Source organism: Ranitomeya imitator, chromosome 3 (genome assembly GCF_032444005.1).
Source record: "Ranitomeya imitator isolate aRanImi1 chromosome 3, aRanImi1.pri, whole genome shotgun sequence".
Taxonomy (NCBI): Eukaryota; Metazoa; Chordata; class Amphibia; order Anura; family Dendrobatidae; genus Ranitomeya; species Ranitomeya imitator.
In genome coordinates, this window is record NC_091284.1 from 63,910,824 (window position 1) to 63,926,356 (window position 15,533).

Here is a 15,533-nt window from a genome sequence, read left to right on the forward strand (position 1 = left end):
AAAGTAGCAAAAACAAAGGAAAATAAATCTAAAAATGAATAATAGTATTAAGTAGAAATTCATAATTGGGTGGTAAATCTCAAATATACACCGAATATTAGGAATAAAAGATAATTTGTAATTCCGTAAAGGGGTCATAAAGGGGTTGCTTGGGAGGAAAACTCTTTTGTACAGAATTATGCCCCATTTCGGAATCCCCTATACTGATCTATTATGAGTGATCAGAAGAACTGTACCAGAGCAGATCCTTCTCTATATGATATCCCTGTATCCTAATAGGCCATATGGATAGCAGTAATATTATTGTAATATCGATTCTACCGTAACATTGTTGTCCTTTTTAAGACACCCATTTTTCACATGAATGCTCTATCTGTGTTTTTCATAGATTGAACACCTACCCATAATAGATTATGAAGCTGTTCCGTTCTATTCCTCGGCCCACTATATGTTACAAAAAAAAAAACAGAGACATATATTTTTTTTGTCGAATTTGTGGATATAACTAAAGGGAATTGATCCATTAAAAAAACAGATATGACTCGGATGTCGCCCTTGTGTCAATTGAGTGCTGACATATTTTACTGTTTAATAAGTATTACATTTTTTTTTTCCTTGAATTATCTTGTATTGTGCCATTTCGCCAGGTCATGCAACACTATCTGCTTGAATCTATCTAGTCTATTTTCACATTTTTTTTACACACACACACATATACAGTATATATATATATATATATATATATATATATATATATATATATATATATATATATATATATTTATTTTATTTTTTTTGACCAATAAACTAGATAAATGCAATCAAGTAGTGTTGCATGCCCTGTCGTAATAATGGGCCTCACTCGGATGTCTTTCTTTTTTCTTTTTTTTTTTTTTGAGGGGGGCGATAAGTACACTGTGTCATGTAAAATGTTTGGGCACCCCAGGTAAAAATGACTGTTATTGTGAACAGTTAAGTAAGTTGAAGATAAAACAATCTCTAAAAAGGCCTAAAGTTAATGTAAAGTTAAAGATGACACGTTCCCTTTCAATTTTAGGCTATATACAGGTCCTTCTCAAAAAATTAGCATATAGTGTTAAATTTCATTATTTACCATAATGTAATGATTACAATTAAACTTTCATATATTATAGATTCATTATCCACCAACTGAAATTTGTCAGGTCTTTTATTGTTTTAATACTGATGATTTTGGCATACAACTCCTGATAACCCAAAAAACCTGTCTCAATAAATTAGCATATTTCACCCATCCAATCAAATAAAAGTGTTTTTTAATAACAAACAAAAAAACCAACAAATAATAATGTTCAGTTATGCACTCAATACTTGGTCGGGAATCCTTTGGCAGAAATGACTGCTTCAATGCGGCGTGGCATGGAGGCAATCAGCCTGTGACACTGCTGAGATGTTATGGAGGCCCAGGATGCTTCAATAGCGGCCTTAAGCTCATCCAGAGTGTTGGGTCTTGCGTCTCTCAACTTTCTCTTCACAATATCCCACAGATTCTCTATGGGGTTCAGGTCAGGAGAGTTGGCAGGCCAATTGAGCACAGTAATACCATGGTCAGTAAACCATTTACCAGTGGTTTTGGCACTGTGAGCAGGTGCCAGGTCGTGCTGAAAAATGAAATCTTCATCTCCATAAAGCATTTCAGCCGATGGAAGCATGAAGTGCTCCAAAATCTCCTGATAGCTAGCTGCATTGACCCTGCCCTTGATGAAACACAGTGGACCAACACCAGCAGCTGACATGGCACCCCACACCATCACTGACTGTGGGTACTTGACACTGGACTTCAGGCATTTTGGCATTTCCTTCTCCTCAGTCTTCCTCCAGACTCTGGCACCTTGATTTCCGAATGACATGCAAAATTTGCTTTCATCAGAAAAAAGTACTTGGGACCACTTAGCAACAGTCCAGTGCTGCTTCTCTGTAGCTCAAAAGTGGCTTTACCTGGGGAATGCGGCACCTGTAGCCCATTTCCTGCACACGCCTGTGCACGGTGGCTCTGGATGTTTCCACACCAGACTCAGTCCACTGCTTCCTCAGGTTCCCCAAGGTCTGGAATCGGTCCTTCCCCACAATCTTCCTCAGGGTCCGGTCTCCTCTTCTCGTCGTACAGCGTTTTCTGCCACATTGTTTCCTTCCAACAGACTTACCATTGAGGTGCCTTGATACAGCACTCTGGGAACAGCCTATTTGTTGAGAAATTTCTTTCTGGGTCTTACCCTCTTGCTTGAGGGTGTCAATGATGGCCTTCTTGACATCTGTCAGGTCGCTAGTCTTACCCATGATGGGGGTTTTGAGTAATGAACCAGGCAGGGAGTTTATAAAAGCCTCAGGTATCTTTTGCATGTGTTTAGAGTTAATTAGTTGATTCAGAAGATTAGGGTAATAGGTCGTTTAGTGAACCTTTTCTTGATATGCTAATTTATTGAGACAGGTTTTTTGGGTTATCAGGAGTTGTATGCCAAAATCATCAGTATTAAAACAATAAAAGACCTGACAAATTTCAGTTGGTGGATAATGAATCTATAATATATGAAAGTTTAATTGTAATCATTACAGTATGGTAAATAATGAAATTTAACACTATATGCTAATTTTTTGAGAAGGACCTGTATATATATATATATATATATATATATATATATATATATATATAGTTATTTTTTACATTTTAAAAAATTAGGAAAAGGAAAATGGGCTGATGCAAATGTTTGAGTGTCTGAGCACCTTGGAGATTTGTGTGCTCAGATGACTTTAACCAGTTCAGACATTATGCAGCCTATTAGGGGTATGGCTTCTTCACTATCATCATTATAAAAACCTTGCATCAAAAAACAGCAGCCATGAGTTCTTCTAAGCAGCTGCCTAGCACTCTGAAAATGAAAATGGTGGAGATCCACAAAGCTGGAGAAGGCTATAAGAAGATAACAAAGCGTTTTCAAGTTGCATTTTCCTTAGTTAGAAATGTAATTATGAAATGACAGTTAACGAGAACAGTGGAGGTCAAGATAAGGTCTGGAAGACCAAGCAGTGAGAGCTGCTTGTAGGATTGCTAGAGAGGCAAATCCGAACTCTCGCTTGACTGCAACAGACTTCCAGAAAGATTTAGCAGACTCTGGCTACAAAAAGCATTTACAATCTGTGATACTTGTAAAAGAGGGTGCTACTAGGTACTCACTATGCAGGGTGCCCAAAATTTGCATCAGCCTGTTTTCCTTTTTGTTATTTTGAAAAAGTAAAAGATTAAAAAAATATATATATATATTTTTTTTCCTAAAATACAAAGAAAATGTGTCATCTTTAACTTTAGACCTTTTAGTGATCATTTCACCTTCAACTTGCTTAACTGCTCACAGTAACAGTAATTTTGACCAGGGGTGCCAAATCTTTTACATGCCACTGTATGTATGCAAGTAAAAGTCCATTGTAATCTATCACCAAACACAAATACTATTAACTTCTTGCATCCACTGGACCAATTGAAACGTTTAGGAACTTTAAAGTATACAATACATGTATACTCTCTTTTTAGTGTTTGTGTATATATATATATATATATATATATATGTGTATATTTCTTTCGAGCCTCGTGTGACCAGAGCACAATCGACATATATTTGCAGGCCTGGGAGAAATCCTGGCTCCCATCCCCCAGTTCCCTGTGAATTTGCAGTCTAGTGATGGCTGGCAGTATGCTGTATTCTCTGCCTTCTCCTATGGCTAAAGAAAGCGATTAAACAACCGAGCAATCAAAAAACCCAATATATAAGGAGAAAATGAAGGAGGTTCATCAAAGCACCTAAAGTATATACTTGTAAATATATTTCTAGAACAATGAATTATTTGACCATAAGAGACAAGAGTCTGTTCCACAATCACTAGCTGGCCGGTTTTGAACACCCCTGACGGTGGCACAAGCCCTGGACCTCCATGGTCCTACTGAACCCAACTGAGACCTCTATAGAGTTCTGCCTTAAATCTGGATTTGGAGAAGCAGAAAAGTCCAGGCCTTGTAGTCCTAAGTGAAATGTGGCAGTATTAAAGCTGTTTGCAGTCGTGTAATATAATGTGACTATTACAGCTGTCTGCACATTTACATTTAACTATAGCATAGAGCCCCCTGATCTTGGTTTTGAAAACATCCTGAAAAAAAATCCTTATTTTGGATAAATGTAAAATAGAGTCAAAAAATAGGTAAAAACCTGATCTTGATATTGGGCTATTCTGAGAGACTGGCCAGTAGGCTAACGTTATCTATGGCTAGCGGCATGTGCCTGTGATTGCCGCACATTAAATAATTCATTTTACAGGGATCCCTTAAGGTCATAAAAGCAGCAATATGTATAAAGTTCGTTAACTAGAAAAAGTGAAAAGGCAAAAAAAAGAGAAAACGACGGAGACCATTTGCATTCCACTCCTTTAGTCTAATACTTCCAAATGCTTCTTCATTATCTGGCGTTTTATCCAGACTCAGTGCTGTTGTAGCGGCTCTAAAAATGAGGTGATTAACCTTGAGGTCTTTCATCCGCACATTTGAAAGCCCACCTCACACATGGCCTATGCTTTTTATTCATGTTCTACATGCTGATTTCCATATCGTCCCACTCGCCCTCCGACGCGGATATTAGCATAACAGTGCTTATGCATGACAGTGATTGAAGTCTGTGCTAACCGAATGCAGCAAGGGAGCCGTGATACCAGACCACGGAAGGCAATTTGTCCAGTGTTGCATTTATAGACTTATAATGGCGTGGTGGGGTGAAATCAGGGATGATGGCCACCATTTGTGAGTTTTATTAATTTCCTACCTATCAATAAACTATCGACTAAAAGCATCAATATCACGGTGATATACTGAGAAATTATACACAGAGAGCAAATTTAAGATTTAAATGGGTATTTCCATCTCCAAGATCCTATCCTAATATGTAGTAGGTGTAATAATATTAGCAGATACCTCCAATTAGAAATGTTGTGTACTTCTTCTGATTCACTTACCACATGTGAAGGGCATTGCCGTAGCTTAGGCATCCATGGTTACGACAGTTAGCTGTTATTGGTCATAACCATAGATACTACTGCAATGCCCTGCACATTGGGTAAGCGACCTAGTGCATCAGAAGAACTATGCTACATTTCTAAATGGAGGTATTTGCTAATGTTATCAATATTACACTTGCTAGACATTGGGATAGGATCTTCATGGGAATATCCCTTTAACTCTATAAGGGTGCATTTTTGTGCATCAATAGGTTGACCTGCAGTCTCATGTCACACCACAAAATCATGGGACAAACTCAGATCATTAGGTATCTGATGGCAAGAAATTCTATGTGATGAAGAATATATGTGATCTTTTACCATTTTGGCAAACCTTTACATGGCTGGACAAATTACTCCAAACTTTAAGAGATGGTAGAAAAGAAGTTTAATGCGACTCTGCTCAAAAAGCTAAAGGCCAGTAGGAAACTTTGCATTTATATAGATCATGTACATTTGTATCTTCAAGTCAAGATTTTTCCCAACTGGATCATTTTCTATATCCGCAGCACCTCCTCAATTTGTGGTGAGACCGCGTGATCAGATCGTAGCTCAGGGACGGACTGTGACGTTCCCTTGTGAAACGAAAGGAAATCCTCAGCCTGCTGTCTTCTGGCAAAAGGAAGGAAGTCAGGTAAGGAGAGCGTCTTCACCGATTTGGGCAATATTGTACACTGCTCCCCTCACCATGTGTCTAAAGGAGGGCAAAAACATTATGCATGTTAGACTAATGGTGGATTTGGTGAAACCAGACAGCCATCTATACATATTTGGTTTTCGTTTGGCAAATGTAGGGAACAATGGAAATATTCTTGATGTGAAAATTTTTTAGAAGGTGGACTGTAAAGCCAGAAGAATGGGAAAGACATGACATTGGTGCAACCTGTGCAGCTGCATAGAGGCCCAATAGGTTAGGCTAGGAGCTTACTGCAATCCTAAAAGCTGTTTCCTGCTATCAATTAGATTGTTATTAAGGGTTGTAGCTAATTAATGTCATAACTCGCAATTACTAGTGGCTGTTAAAAAAGCCCTCCTCTCATCATTTTTTTTATCCTCTTGATATATTGCAGTCATCATATTATATGGCACTGTGCACTTACAATTGCTCACTTAGTCTTTCTACCTAGCTAATTCTCTTTTCCACTTTGTAACATCACGCGATTAACAACTAACTAGCTGAATCCTTCTTAGCTCTATATAGAAACAGGAGGTCAATTTTCTTTGTATGAGTCATGAGTAGTGTTGAGCGATACCGTCCGATACTTGAAAGTATCGGTATCGGATAGTATCGGCCGATACCCGAAAAATATCGGATATCGCCGATACCGATATCCGATACCAATACAAGTCAATGGGACATCAAGTATCGGAATGTATCCTCATGGATCCCAGGGTCTGAAGGAGAGGAAACTCTCCTTCAGGCCCTGGGATCCATATTAAAGTGTAAAATAAAGAATTAAAATAAAAAATATTGTTATATTCACCTCTCCGGCGGCCCCTGGACATCAGCGGGAGGATCCGGCATCCGGCACGGCTTCTTTCTTCAAAATGCGCGCCTTCAGGACCTGTGGAATGACGTCCCGGCTTCTGATTGGTCGCGTGCCGCCCATGTGACCGCCACGCGACCAATCAGAAGCCGCGACGTCATTCCTCAGGTCCTAAAAGGCGCTCATTCTAGGACTTTAGCTGAGGAATGACGTCGCGGCTTCTGATTGGTCGCGTGGCGGTCACATGGGCGGCACGCGACCAATCAGAAGCCGGGACGTCATACCACAGGTCCTGAAGGCGCGCATTTTGAAGAAAGAAGCCGTGCCGGACGCCGGATCCTCCCGCTGATGTCCAGGGGCCGCCGGAGAGGTGAATATAACAATATTTTTTATTTGAATTCTTTATTTTACACTTCCGATACCGATACCCGATATCACAAAAATATCGGATCTCGGTATCGGAATTCCGATACCGCAAGTATCGGCCGATACCCGATACTTGCGGTATCGGAATGCTCAACACTAGTCATGAGTCACTGCAAAATTCCCTATCAGGGGGAGGAGGGAGTAGATGTGTCAGGAGCTGAGGAGGGGAATGATTTATACAGGGACAAGAGATTTCTTGACTTTACATAAAGCAGATGAAAGAGAAGAATTAGAAGGCAAAATGAGCAATTGTAAGTACACACTGCCATAAAATATGATGACTGCAATATAGTAAGAGGATAAAAACTGTGATGGGAGAGCTTTTTTTTATTATTATTATTATTATTATTATTATTATTATTATTATTATTATTATTATTATTATTTATATGACACCATTGATTCCATGGTGCTGTACATGAGAAGTAGTTTCATACAAAATAAAGATATCACTTAAAGTAAACTAACAATGATAGACTGGAGCAGATGGAGAAGGACACTGCCCTTGCGGGCTTACATTCTACAGGATAATGGAGTAGGTTAGGGGTTTGCAGTAGCTCCAGTGCTGTTGAAGTGGCAGCGTGATCATTGCAGGTTGTAAGCTTTCTTGATAAGGTGAGTTTTCAGGCTCCACCTGAAGGATCCGAATGTGGTGGATAATCGGACATTTTGGGACACATAATTCCAGAGGATGGAGGAAATACAGGAGAAGACTTGGAGGCAATTGAGTGAGGAACAAATAAGTGTGGAGGAGAGAAGGAGGTCTTGTAAATACTGGAGATTACATGAAGGAAAATAATGGGAGATTAGTTTGGAAATGTATGAAGGAGAAAGATTATGGATGGCTTTGTAGGTCAGTGTTATTAGTTTGAACTGGATATGCTGGGGATTTGGGAGCCAATGAAGGGATTTGCAAAGGTAGGAAGCGGAGGATAAGCGAGAAAAGAGATGAACTAGTTGGGCAGCAAAGGACGGACTGGAGAGGTGCAAGAGTGTTAGCAGGTAGGCCACAGAGGAGGATGTTGTAGTAGTCAAGGAGGGGGATGATGAGGAAATACACAAGCATTTTAGTAGGTTAAAGGTTTAGGAAAGGATGAACTCTGGAAATATTTTTGAGCTGGAGGCAACAGGAGGTGGCAAGAGCTTGGATGTGTGGTTTGAAGGACAGGACGGAGTCCAAGGCAGCTATTTTCCAGTGCAAGGGGATAGCGTGATGTCATTTATTGTGGTAGATAACTCAGGTTGGGAAGATACATGAGATAAAGGAAAGATAATGAGTGTCCACTTTGAGCTTGAGGAAGCGAGAGAAGGAGAATGTGGCTGATTGACACTTCAGGATTCTGGACAGCAGAGAGGTGGGACTTTGAGTTGCAGCAGGCCAAGGGTATAGATGGAGAAAAGTAGGGGTCCGAGGACTGAGCCTTGAGGGACTCCTGTTGTGGATTCTGTTTTTGGGCTCCCTCTGGTGGTTACAGATGGTACTGGGTGACTTGTGTTCTCTGCGGTCTCTGGTGTCCACCTGTTCTATCAGGATATGGGAGTTTCCTATTTAACCTGGCTTTCTTGTCATTTCCTCGCCGGCTATCAATGTAATCAGTGTGTCTTGTTACCTCTGCTTCCCGCTTCTGTATTCTTCAGGACAAGCTAAGTTTTTGATTTTCCTGTTCCACGTTTTGCTTAATTTTTGTCTTAGTCCAGCTTGCAGATTTATGATTCCTTTTTGCTGGTTGCTCTAGTGGGCTGATATTACTCCTCATGTTCCATGAGTTGGAACATGAGTTCAAGTAATTTCAGGATGGTTTTTTGTAGGGTTTTTCGCTGACCGCGCAGTTCACTTTTGTATCCTCTGCTATCTAGCTTTAGCGGGCCTGATTTTGCTGAATCTGTTTTCATAACTACGTATGTGCTTTCCTCTCATTTCACCGTCATTACATCTGGGGGGCTGCTATTTCTGTGGGTTGTTTCTCTGGAGGCAAGAGAGGTCTGTGTTTCTTCTAATAGGGAAAGTTAGTTCTTCGGCTGGCGCGAGACGTCTAGGAATCATCGTAGGCACGTTCCCCGGCTACAGCTAGTTGTGTGTTGAGGTTCAGGATCGCGGTCAGCTCAGTTTCCATCACCCTAGAGCTTGTTTTGTTTTTTGTGCTTGTCCTTTTGTGATCCCCTGCCATTGGGATCATGACAGTATAGCCGGCCCAAAAGTGGTAATCGTATTGGCTGAAGTAGGAGGAAAAGTAGTCTGAGGAAGTTTTTTTTTTTTTTTTTTTTTTTTTCCCCTCAGAGTTTGCTGCATAGCCTTAATTGCAGCCTGGCTGCGTCTTACCTCCTCTTAATCCTTGAATGGCTCTGACCTCAGCTGTTTATCATGGACGTCCAGAGTTTGGCTTCCAGCCTGAATAATCTTGCTGCTAAGGTTCAAAATATACAAGATTTTGTTGTACATGCTCCTATGTCTGAACCTAGAATTCCTATCCCAGAGTTTTTTTCTGGAGATAGATCTAGTTTTCTGAATTTTAGGAACAATTGCAAGTTGTTTCTTTCTTTGAAATCTCGCTCTTCTGGAGACCCTGCTCAGCAAGTCAAGATTGTTATATCTTTCCTGCGGGGTGACCCTCAGAATTGGGCATTTGCATTGGCACCAGGGGATCCTGCGTTGCTCAATGTGGATGCGTTTTTTCTGGCATTGGGTTTGCTCTATGAGGAACCTAACCTAGAGATTCAGGCTGAAAAAGCTTTATTGGCTCTCTCTCAGGGGCAAGATGAAGCAGAAATATATTGTCAGAAATTTCGGAAATGGTCGGTGCTTACTCAGTGGAATGAGTGCGCCCTGGCTGCAAGATTCAGAGATGGCCTTTCTGAGGCCATTAAAGATGTCATGGTGGGGTTCCCTGCGCCTACAGGTCTGAATGAGTCTATGACTATGGCTATTCAGATTGATCGGCGTTTACGGGAGCGCAAACCTGTGCACCATTTGGCGGTGTCTTCTGAACAGACACCTGAGACAATGCAATGTGATAGAATTCAGTCCAGAAGTGAACGGCAAAACTATAGGCGGAAAAATGGGTTGTGTTTTTATTGTGGTGATTCAGCTCATGTTATTTCAGCATGCTCTAAACGCACACAAAAGGTTGATAAGTCTGTTGCCATTAGTACTCTACAGTCTAAGTTCATTCTGTCTGTGACTCTGATTTGTGCATTATCAGCCATTTACGTCGATGCCTATGTGGATTCAGGCGCTGCCCTGAGTCTTATGGATTGGTCATTTGCCAACCGCGGGTTTAGTCTGGAGCCTCTGGAAGTCCCTATTCCTTTGAAAGGAATTGACTCTACACCTTTGGCTACGAACAAACCTCAGTACTGGACACAAGTGACCATGCGTATGACTCCCGTTCATCAGGAGGTGATTCGCTTCCTGGTACTGTATAATTTACATGATGTCTTAGTGCTTGGTCTGCCATGGTTACAAACTCATAACCCAGTCTTGGACTGGAAAACGATGTCTGTGTTAAGCTGGGGATGTCAGGGGGTTCATGATGATGCACCTCCGATTTCTATCGCTTCATCTACTCCTTCTGAGGTTCCGGTATTTTTGTCTGATTATCGGGATGTTTTTGAGGAGCCTAAGCTCAATTCACTTCCTCCTCACAGGGATTGCGATTGTGCTATAGATTTGATTCCTGGCAGTAAATTTCCTAAAGGTCGTTTGTTCAATCTGTCAGTGCCAGAGCATACTGCTATGCGGGATTATGTTAAGGAGTCCTTGGAAAAGGGACATATCCGTCCATCTTCGTCCCCTTTGGGAGCAGGTTTTTTTTTTGTGGCCAAAAAAGATGGTTCCTTGAGGCCTTGTATAGATTACCGTCTTTTGAATAAGATTACAGTTAAATATCAGTATCCTTTGCCATTGTTGACTGATTTGTTCGCTCGCATTAAGGGGGCTAAATGGTTCACTAAGATTGATCTTCGGGGTGCGTATAATCTTGTGCGGATAAAGCAGGGTGATGAGTGGAAAACCGCATTTAATACACCTGAGGGCCATTTTGAGTATTTGGTGATGCCTTTTGGACTTTCTAATGCTCCTTCTGTCTTCCAGTCCTTTATGCACAATATTTTCCGTGAATATCTGGATAAATTTATGATTGTGTATTTGGATGATGTTTTGGTTTTTTCGGATGACTGGGAGTCCCATGTTCAGCAGGTCAGGAAGGTGTTTCAGGTCCTGCGGGCCAATTCTTTGTTTGTAAAAGGTTCAAAGTGTCTCTTTGGAGTCCAGAAGATTTCTTTTTTGGGGTATATTTTTTCCCCTTCTACTATTGAGATGGATCCCGTCAAGGTTCAGGCTATTTGTGACTGGACGCAGCCTACATCTCTTAAGAGTCTGCAGAAGTTCTTGGGCTTTGCTAATTTTTATCGTCGTTTCATAATTAATTTTTCTAGTGTTGTTAAGCCTTTGACGGATTTGACTAAGAAGGGTGCTGATGTTGCTGATTGGTCTCCTGCGGCTGTGGAGGCCTTTCAGGAACTTAAGCGCCGGTTTTCTTCTGCTCCTGTGTTGCGTCAGCCAGATGTTTTGCTTCCTTTTCAGGTTGAGGTTGATGCTTCCGAGATTGGAGCGGGGGCAGTTTTGTCACAGAGAAGCTCCGATTGCTCAGTGATGAAGCCATGTGCGTTCTTTTCTAGAAAGTTTTCGCCCACTGAGCGGAATTATGATGTTGGTAATCGGGAGCTTTTGGCCATGAAGTGGGCATTTGAGGAGTGGCGTCATTGGCTTGAGGGTGCTAGACATCGTGTGGTGGTCTTGACTGATCACAAAAATTTGATTTACCTTGAGTCTGCCAAGCGTCTGAATCCTAGACAGGCTCGTTGGTCACTGTTTTTCTCCCGTTTCGATTTTGTGGTTTCGTACCTGCCAGGTTCAAAGAATGTGAAGGCGGATGCTCTTTCTAGGAGTTTTGTGCCTGACTCCCCTGGAAATTCTGAGCCCACTGGTATCCTTAGGGATGGGGTGATTTTGTCGGCTGTCTCCCCAGACTTGCGACGTGCTTTGCAGGAGTTTCAGGCGGATAAACCTGATCATTGTCCGCCTGAAAGACTGTTTGTTCCGGATAATTGGACCAGTAGAGTCATCTCCGAGGTCCATTCTTCTGCGTTGGCAGGTCATCCTGGAATATTTGGTACTAGAGACTTGGTGGCCAGGTCTTTTTGGTGGCCTTCCTTGTCGAGGGATATGCGTTCTTTTGTGCAGTCTTGTGAAGTTTGCGCTCGGGCTAAGCCTTGCTGTTCTCGGGCCAGTGGATTGTTGTCACCTTTGCCTATTCCGAAGAGGCCTTGGACGCACATTTCCATGGACTTTATTTAGGATCTCCCTGTCTCTCAAAAAATGTCCGTCATATGGGTTGTGTGTGACCGCTTTTCTAAGATGGTTCATCTGGTACCCTTGCCTAAGTTGCCTTCCTCCTCTGAGTTGGTCCCTCTGTTTTTTCAGAATGTCGTTCGTTTGCATGGGATTCCGGAGAACATCGTTTCTGACAGGGGATCCCAGTTTGTGTCTAGATTTTGGCGGACGTTCTGTGCTAAGATGGGCATTGATTTGTCCTTTTCGTCTGCATTCCATCCTCAGACGAATGGCCAGACGGAACGAACTAATCAGACCTTGGAAACTTATTTAAGGTGTTTTGTTTCTGCTGATCAAGATGACTGGGTTACCTTTTTGCCGCTTGCCGAATTTTCCCTTAATAATCGGGCTAGTTCTGCTACCTTGGTTTCTCCTTTCTTTTGTAATTCGGGGTTTCATCCTCGTTTTTCCTCTGGTCAGGTGGAGCCTTCTGATTGTCCTGGAGTGGACATGGTGGTGGCTAGGTTGCATCAGATTTGGAGTCATGTGGTGGACAATTTGAAGTTGTCCCAGGAGAGGGCTCAGCAGTTTGCTAATCGCCGTCGCCGCGTGGGTCCTCGACTTCGTGTTGGGGACTTGGTGTGGTTGTCTTCTCGTTTTGTTCCTATGAAGGTCTCTTCTCCTAAGTTCAAGCCTCGGTTCATCGGTCCCTATAGGATCTTGGAAATTCTTAACCCTGTGTCGTTTCGCTTGGATCTCCCGGCATTGTTTGCTATTCATAATGTGTTCCATTGGTCGTTGTTGCGGAAGTATGAGGTACCTGTTGTTCCTTCGCTTGAGCCTCCTGCTCCGGTGCTGGTGGAGGGAGAATTGGAGTATGTTGTGGAGAAGATCTTGGATTCTCGTGTTTCCAGACGGAAACTCCAATATTTGGTCAAGTGGAAGGGTTATGGTCAGGAGAATAATTCTTGGGTGGTTGCCTCTGATGTTCATGCTGCTGATTTGGTCCGTGCATTTCATAGGGCTCATCCTGGTCGCCCTGGTGGTTCTCGTGAGGGTTCGGTGACCCCTCCTCAAGGGGAGGGTACTGTTGTGGATTCTGTTTTTGGGCTCCCTCTGGTGGTTACAGATGGTACTGGGTGACTTGTGTTCTCTGCGGTCTCTGGTGTCCACCTGTTCCATCAGGTTATGGGAGTTTCCTATTTAACCTGGCTTTCTTGTCATTTCCTCGCCGGCTATCAATGTAATCAGTGTGTCTTGTTACCTCTGCTTCCTGCTTCTGTATTCTTCAGGACAAGCTAAGTTTTTGATTTTCCTGTTACACGTTTTGCTTAATTTTTGTCTTAGTCCAGCTTGCAGATATGTGATTCCTTTTTGCTGGTTGCTCTAGTGGGCTGATATTACTCCTCATGTTCCATGAGTTGGAACATGAGTTCAAGTAATTTCAGGATGGTTTTTTGTAGGGTTTTTCGCTGACCGCGCAGTTCACTTTTGTATCCTCTGCTATCTAGCTTTAGCGGGCCTCATTTTGCTGAATCTGTTTTCATAACTACGTATGTGCTTTCCTCTCATTTCACCGTCATTACATGTGGGGGGCTGCTATTTCTGTGGGGTGTTTCTCTGGAGGCAAAGAGGTCTGTGTTTCTTCTAATAGGGAAAGTTAGTTCTTCGGCTGGCGCGAGACGTCTAGAATCATCGTAGGCACGTTCCCTGGCTATAGCTAGTTGTGTGTTGAGGTTCAGGATCGCGGTCAGCTCAGTTTCCATCACCCTAGAGCTTGTTTTGTTTTTTGTGCTTGTCCTTTTGTGATCCCCTGCCATTGGGATCATGACACTAGCTTTAGCGGGCCTCATTTTGCTGAATCTGTTTTCATAACTACGTATGTGCTTTCCTCTCATTTCACCGTCATTACATGTGGGGGGCTGCTATTTCTGTGGGGTGTTTCTCTGGAGGCAAGAGAGGTCTGTGTTTCTTCTAATAGGGAAAGTTAGTTCTTAGGCTGGCGCGAGACGTCTAGGAATCATCGTAGGCATGTTCCCCGGCTACAGCTAGTTGTGTGTTGAGGTTCAGGATCGCGGTCAGCTCAGTTTCCATCACCCTAGAGCTTGTTTTGTTTTTTGTGCTTGTCCTTTTGTGATCCCCTGCCATTGGGATCATGACAGACTCCAACAAAGACAAGGGGGGACAAGGAAGTAATTAGGAGTGGAAGACTCTAAATGTGCGATTGGAAAGTTATGAAGAGATCCAGGATAGGGCAAGATCTTTGATGCCAAAGGAAGAGGAGGCACTGGTCAAATGTGTCAAAGGCAGAGAACAGAGGAGCATGGAGAATTGTCTGTTGGCTTTGGCTGTAAGTCATTAGTAATTTTGGTCAGGGCAGTTTCAGTGAAATGGTGGGGACACAAGCCAGATTGTAGATTGTCAAAGAGCGAGTTAGATGAGAGGTGGGATGAAAGTTCAGCGTAAACATGCTGCACAAGAAGTTTGGAAGGGAATGGGAGCAACGATATGGGACAGTAACTTGACGTATCAGTTGGGTTGAGGGATGGCTTTTTGAGGATAGGCGTGATGGTGGCATGTTTGAAAGCAGAAGTGAAGATACTAGATGTTAGTGATAGGTTGAAGAGAAAAATTAGGGATGAGATAAGTGTGGTGGTGGGATGGGGTCAAGTGCACAAGTGTTAAGGTGTGATATTTGGAGATAAGATGAGTAAGCTCTTCCTGAGTGATGTTGGAGAAGGACATTATGTGGTTAGGGCATTGGTCTGGTATTCAAAGGGTTTGTGGTGGTCAAACAATGAAGGCTTGCCTTGTTTGGTCGATTTTATTTTTCAAGTGTGTGTCAAAGTCCTCACCAGATATTAGGGAGATCAGAGGGGCAGGTGGAGGAGTTAGTTAAAAGTTTTGAATAAATGGGGTTATAGGATTAAGAAAATACAAGGGTTGTGAAGTAAGCCTGTTTAGCAGAGGTGAGGGCTGATTTGAATGTGAGTGTTGCTTGTTTGAATATGGTGAAGTCAACTTGTGGAAGTGTTTTGATACAATGCCGCTCTGCTACCCTGGAAACTTTCTGAAGCTTTTTAATGAGCTTATTTTGGCAGTGTTGCCTATTGAATAGTCACACTCTGCCATGCACGAGAGGAATGACAGTGTCAATATCTGATGCGAGAGTGCCATTGTAGAAAGCAGTGGCAATGTCTGTGTCGTGGAGTGAA

General features: G+C 42.3%; 1 protein-coding gene across 48 annotated transcripts in view; it reads left to right on the forward strand.

The window, feature by feature from the left end:
* The window catches only part of ROBO2 (roundabout guidance receptor 2), a 1,525,058-nt gene that overhangs the window by 1,343,448 nt on the left and 166,077 nt on the right, over positions 1-15,533 (forward strand). For all 48 annotated transcript variants that reach the window (XM_069760932.1, XM_069760937.1, XM_069760914.1 and 45 more), the window contains one exon: positions 5,583-5,707. In XM_069760932.1, the coding sequence (XP_069617033.1) occupies positions 5,583-5,707 (125 nt within the window). The remainder of the gene's footprint in view (positions 1-5,582; positions 5,708-15,533) is intronic.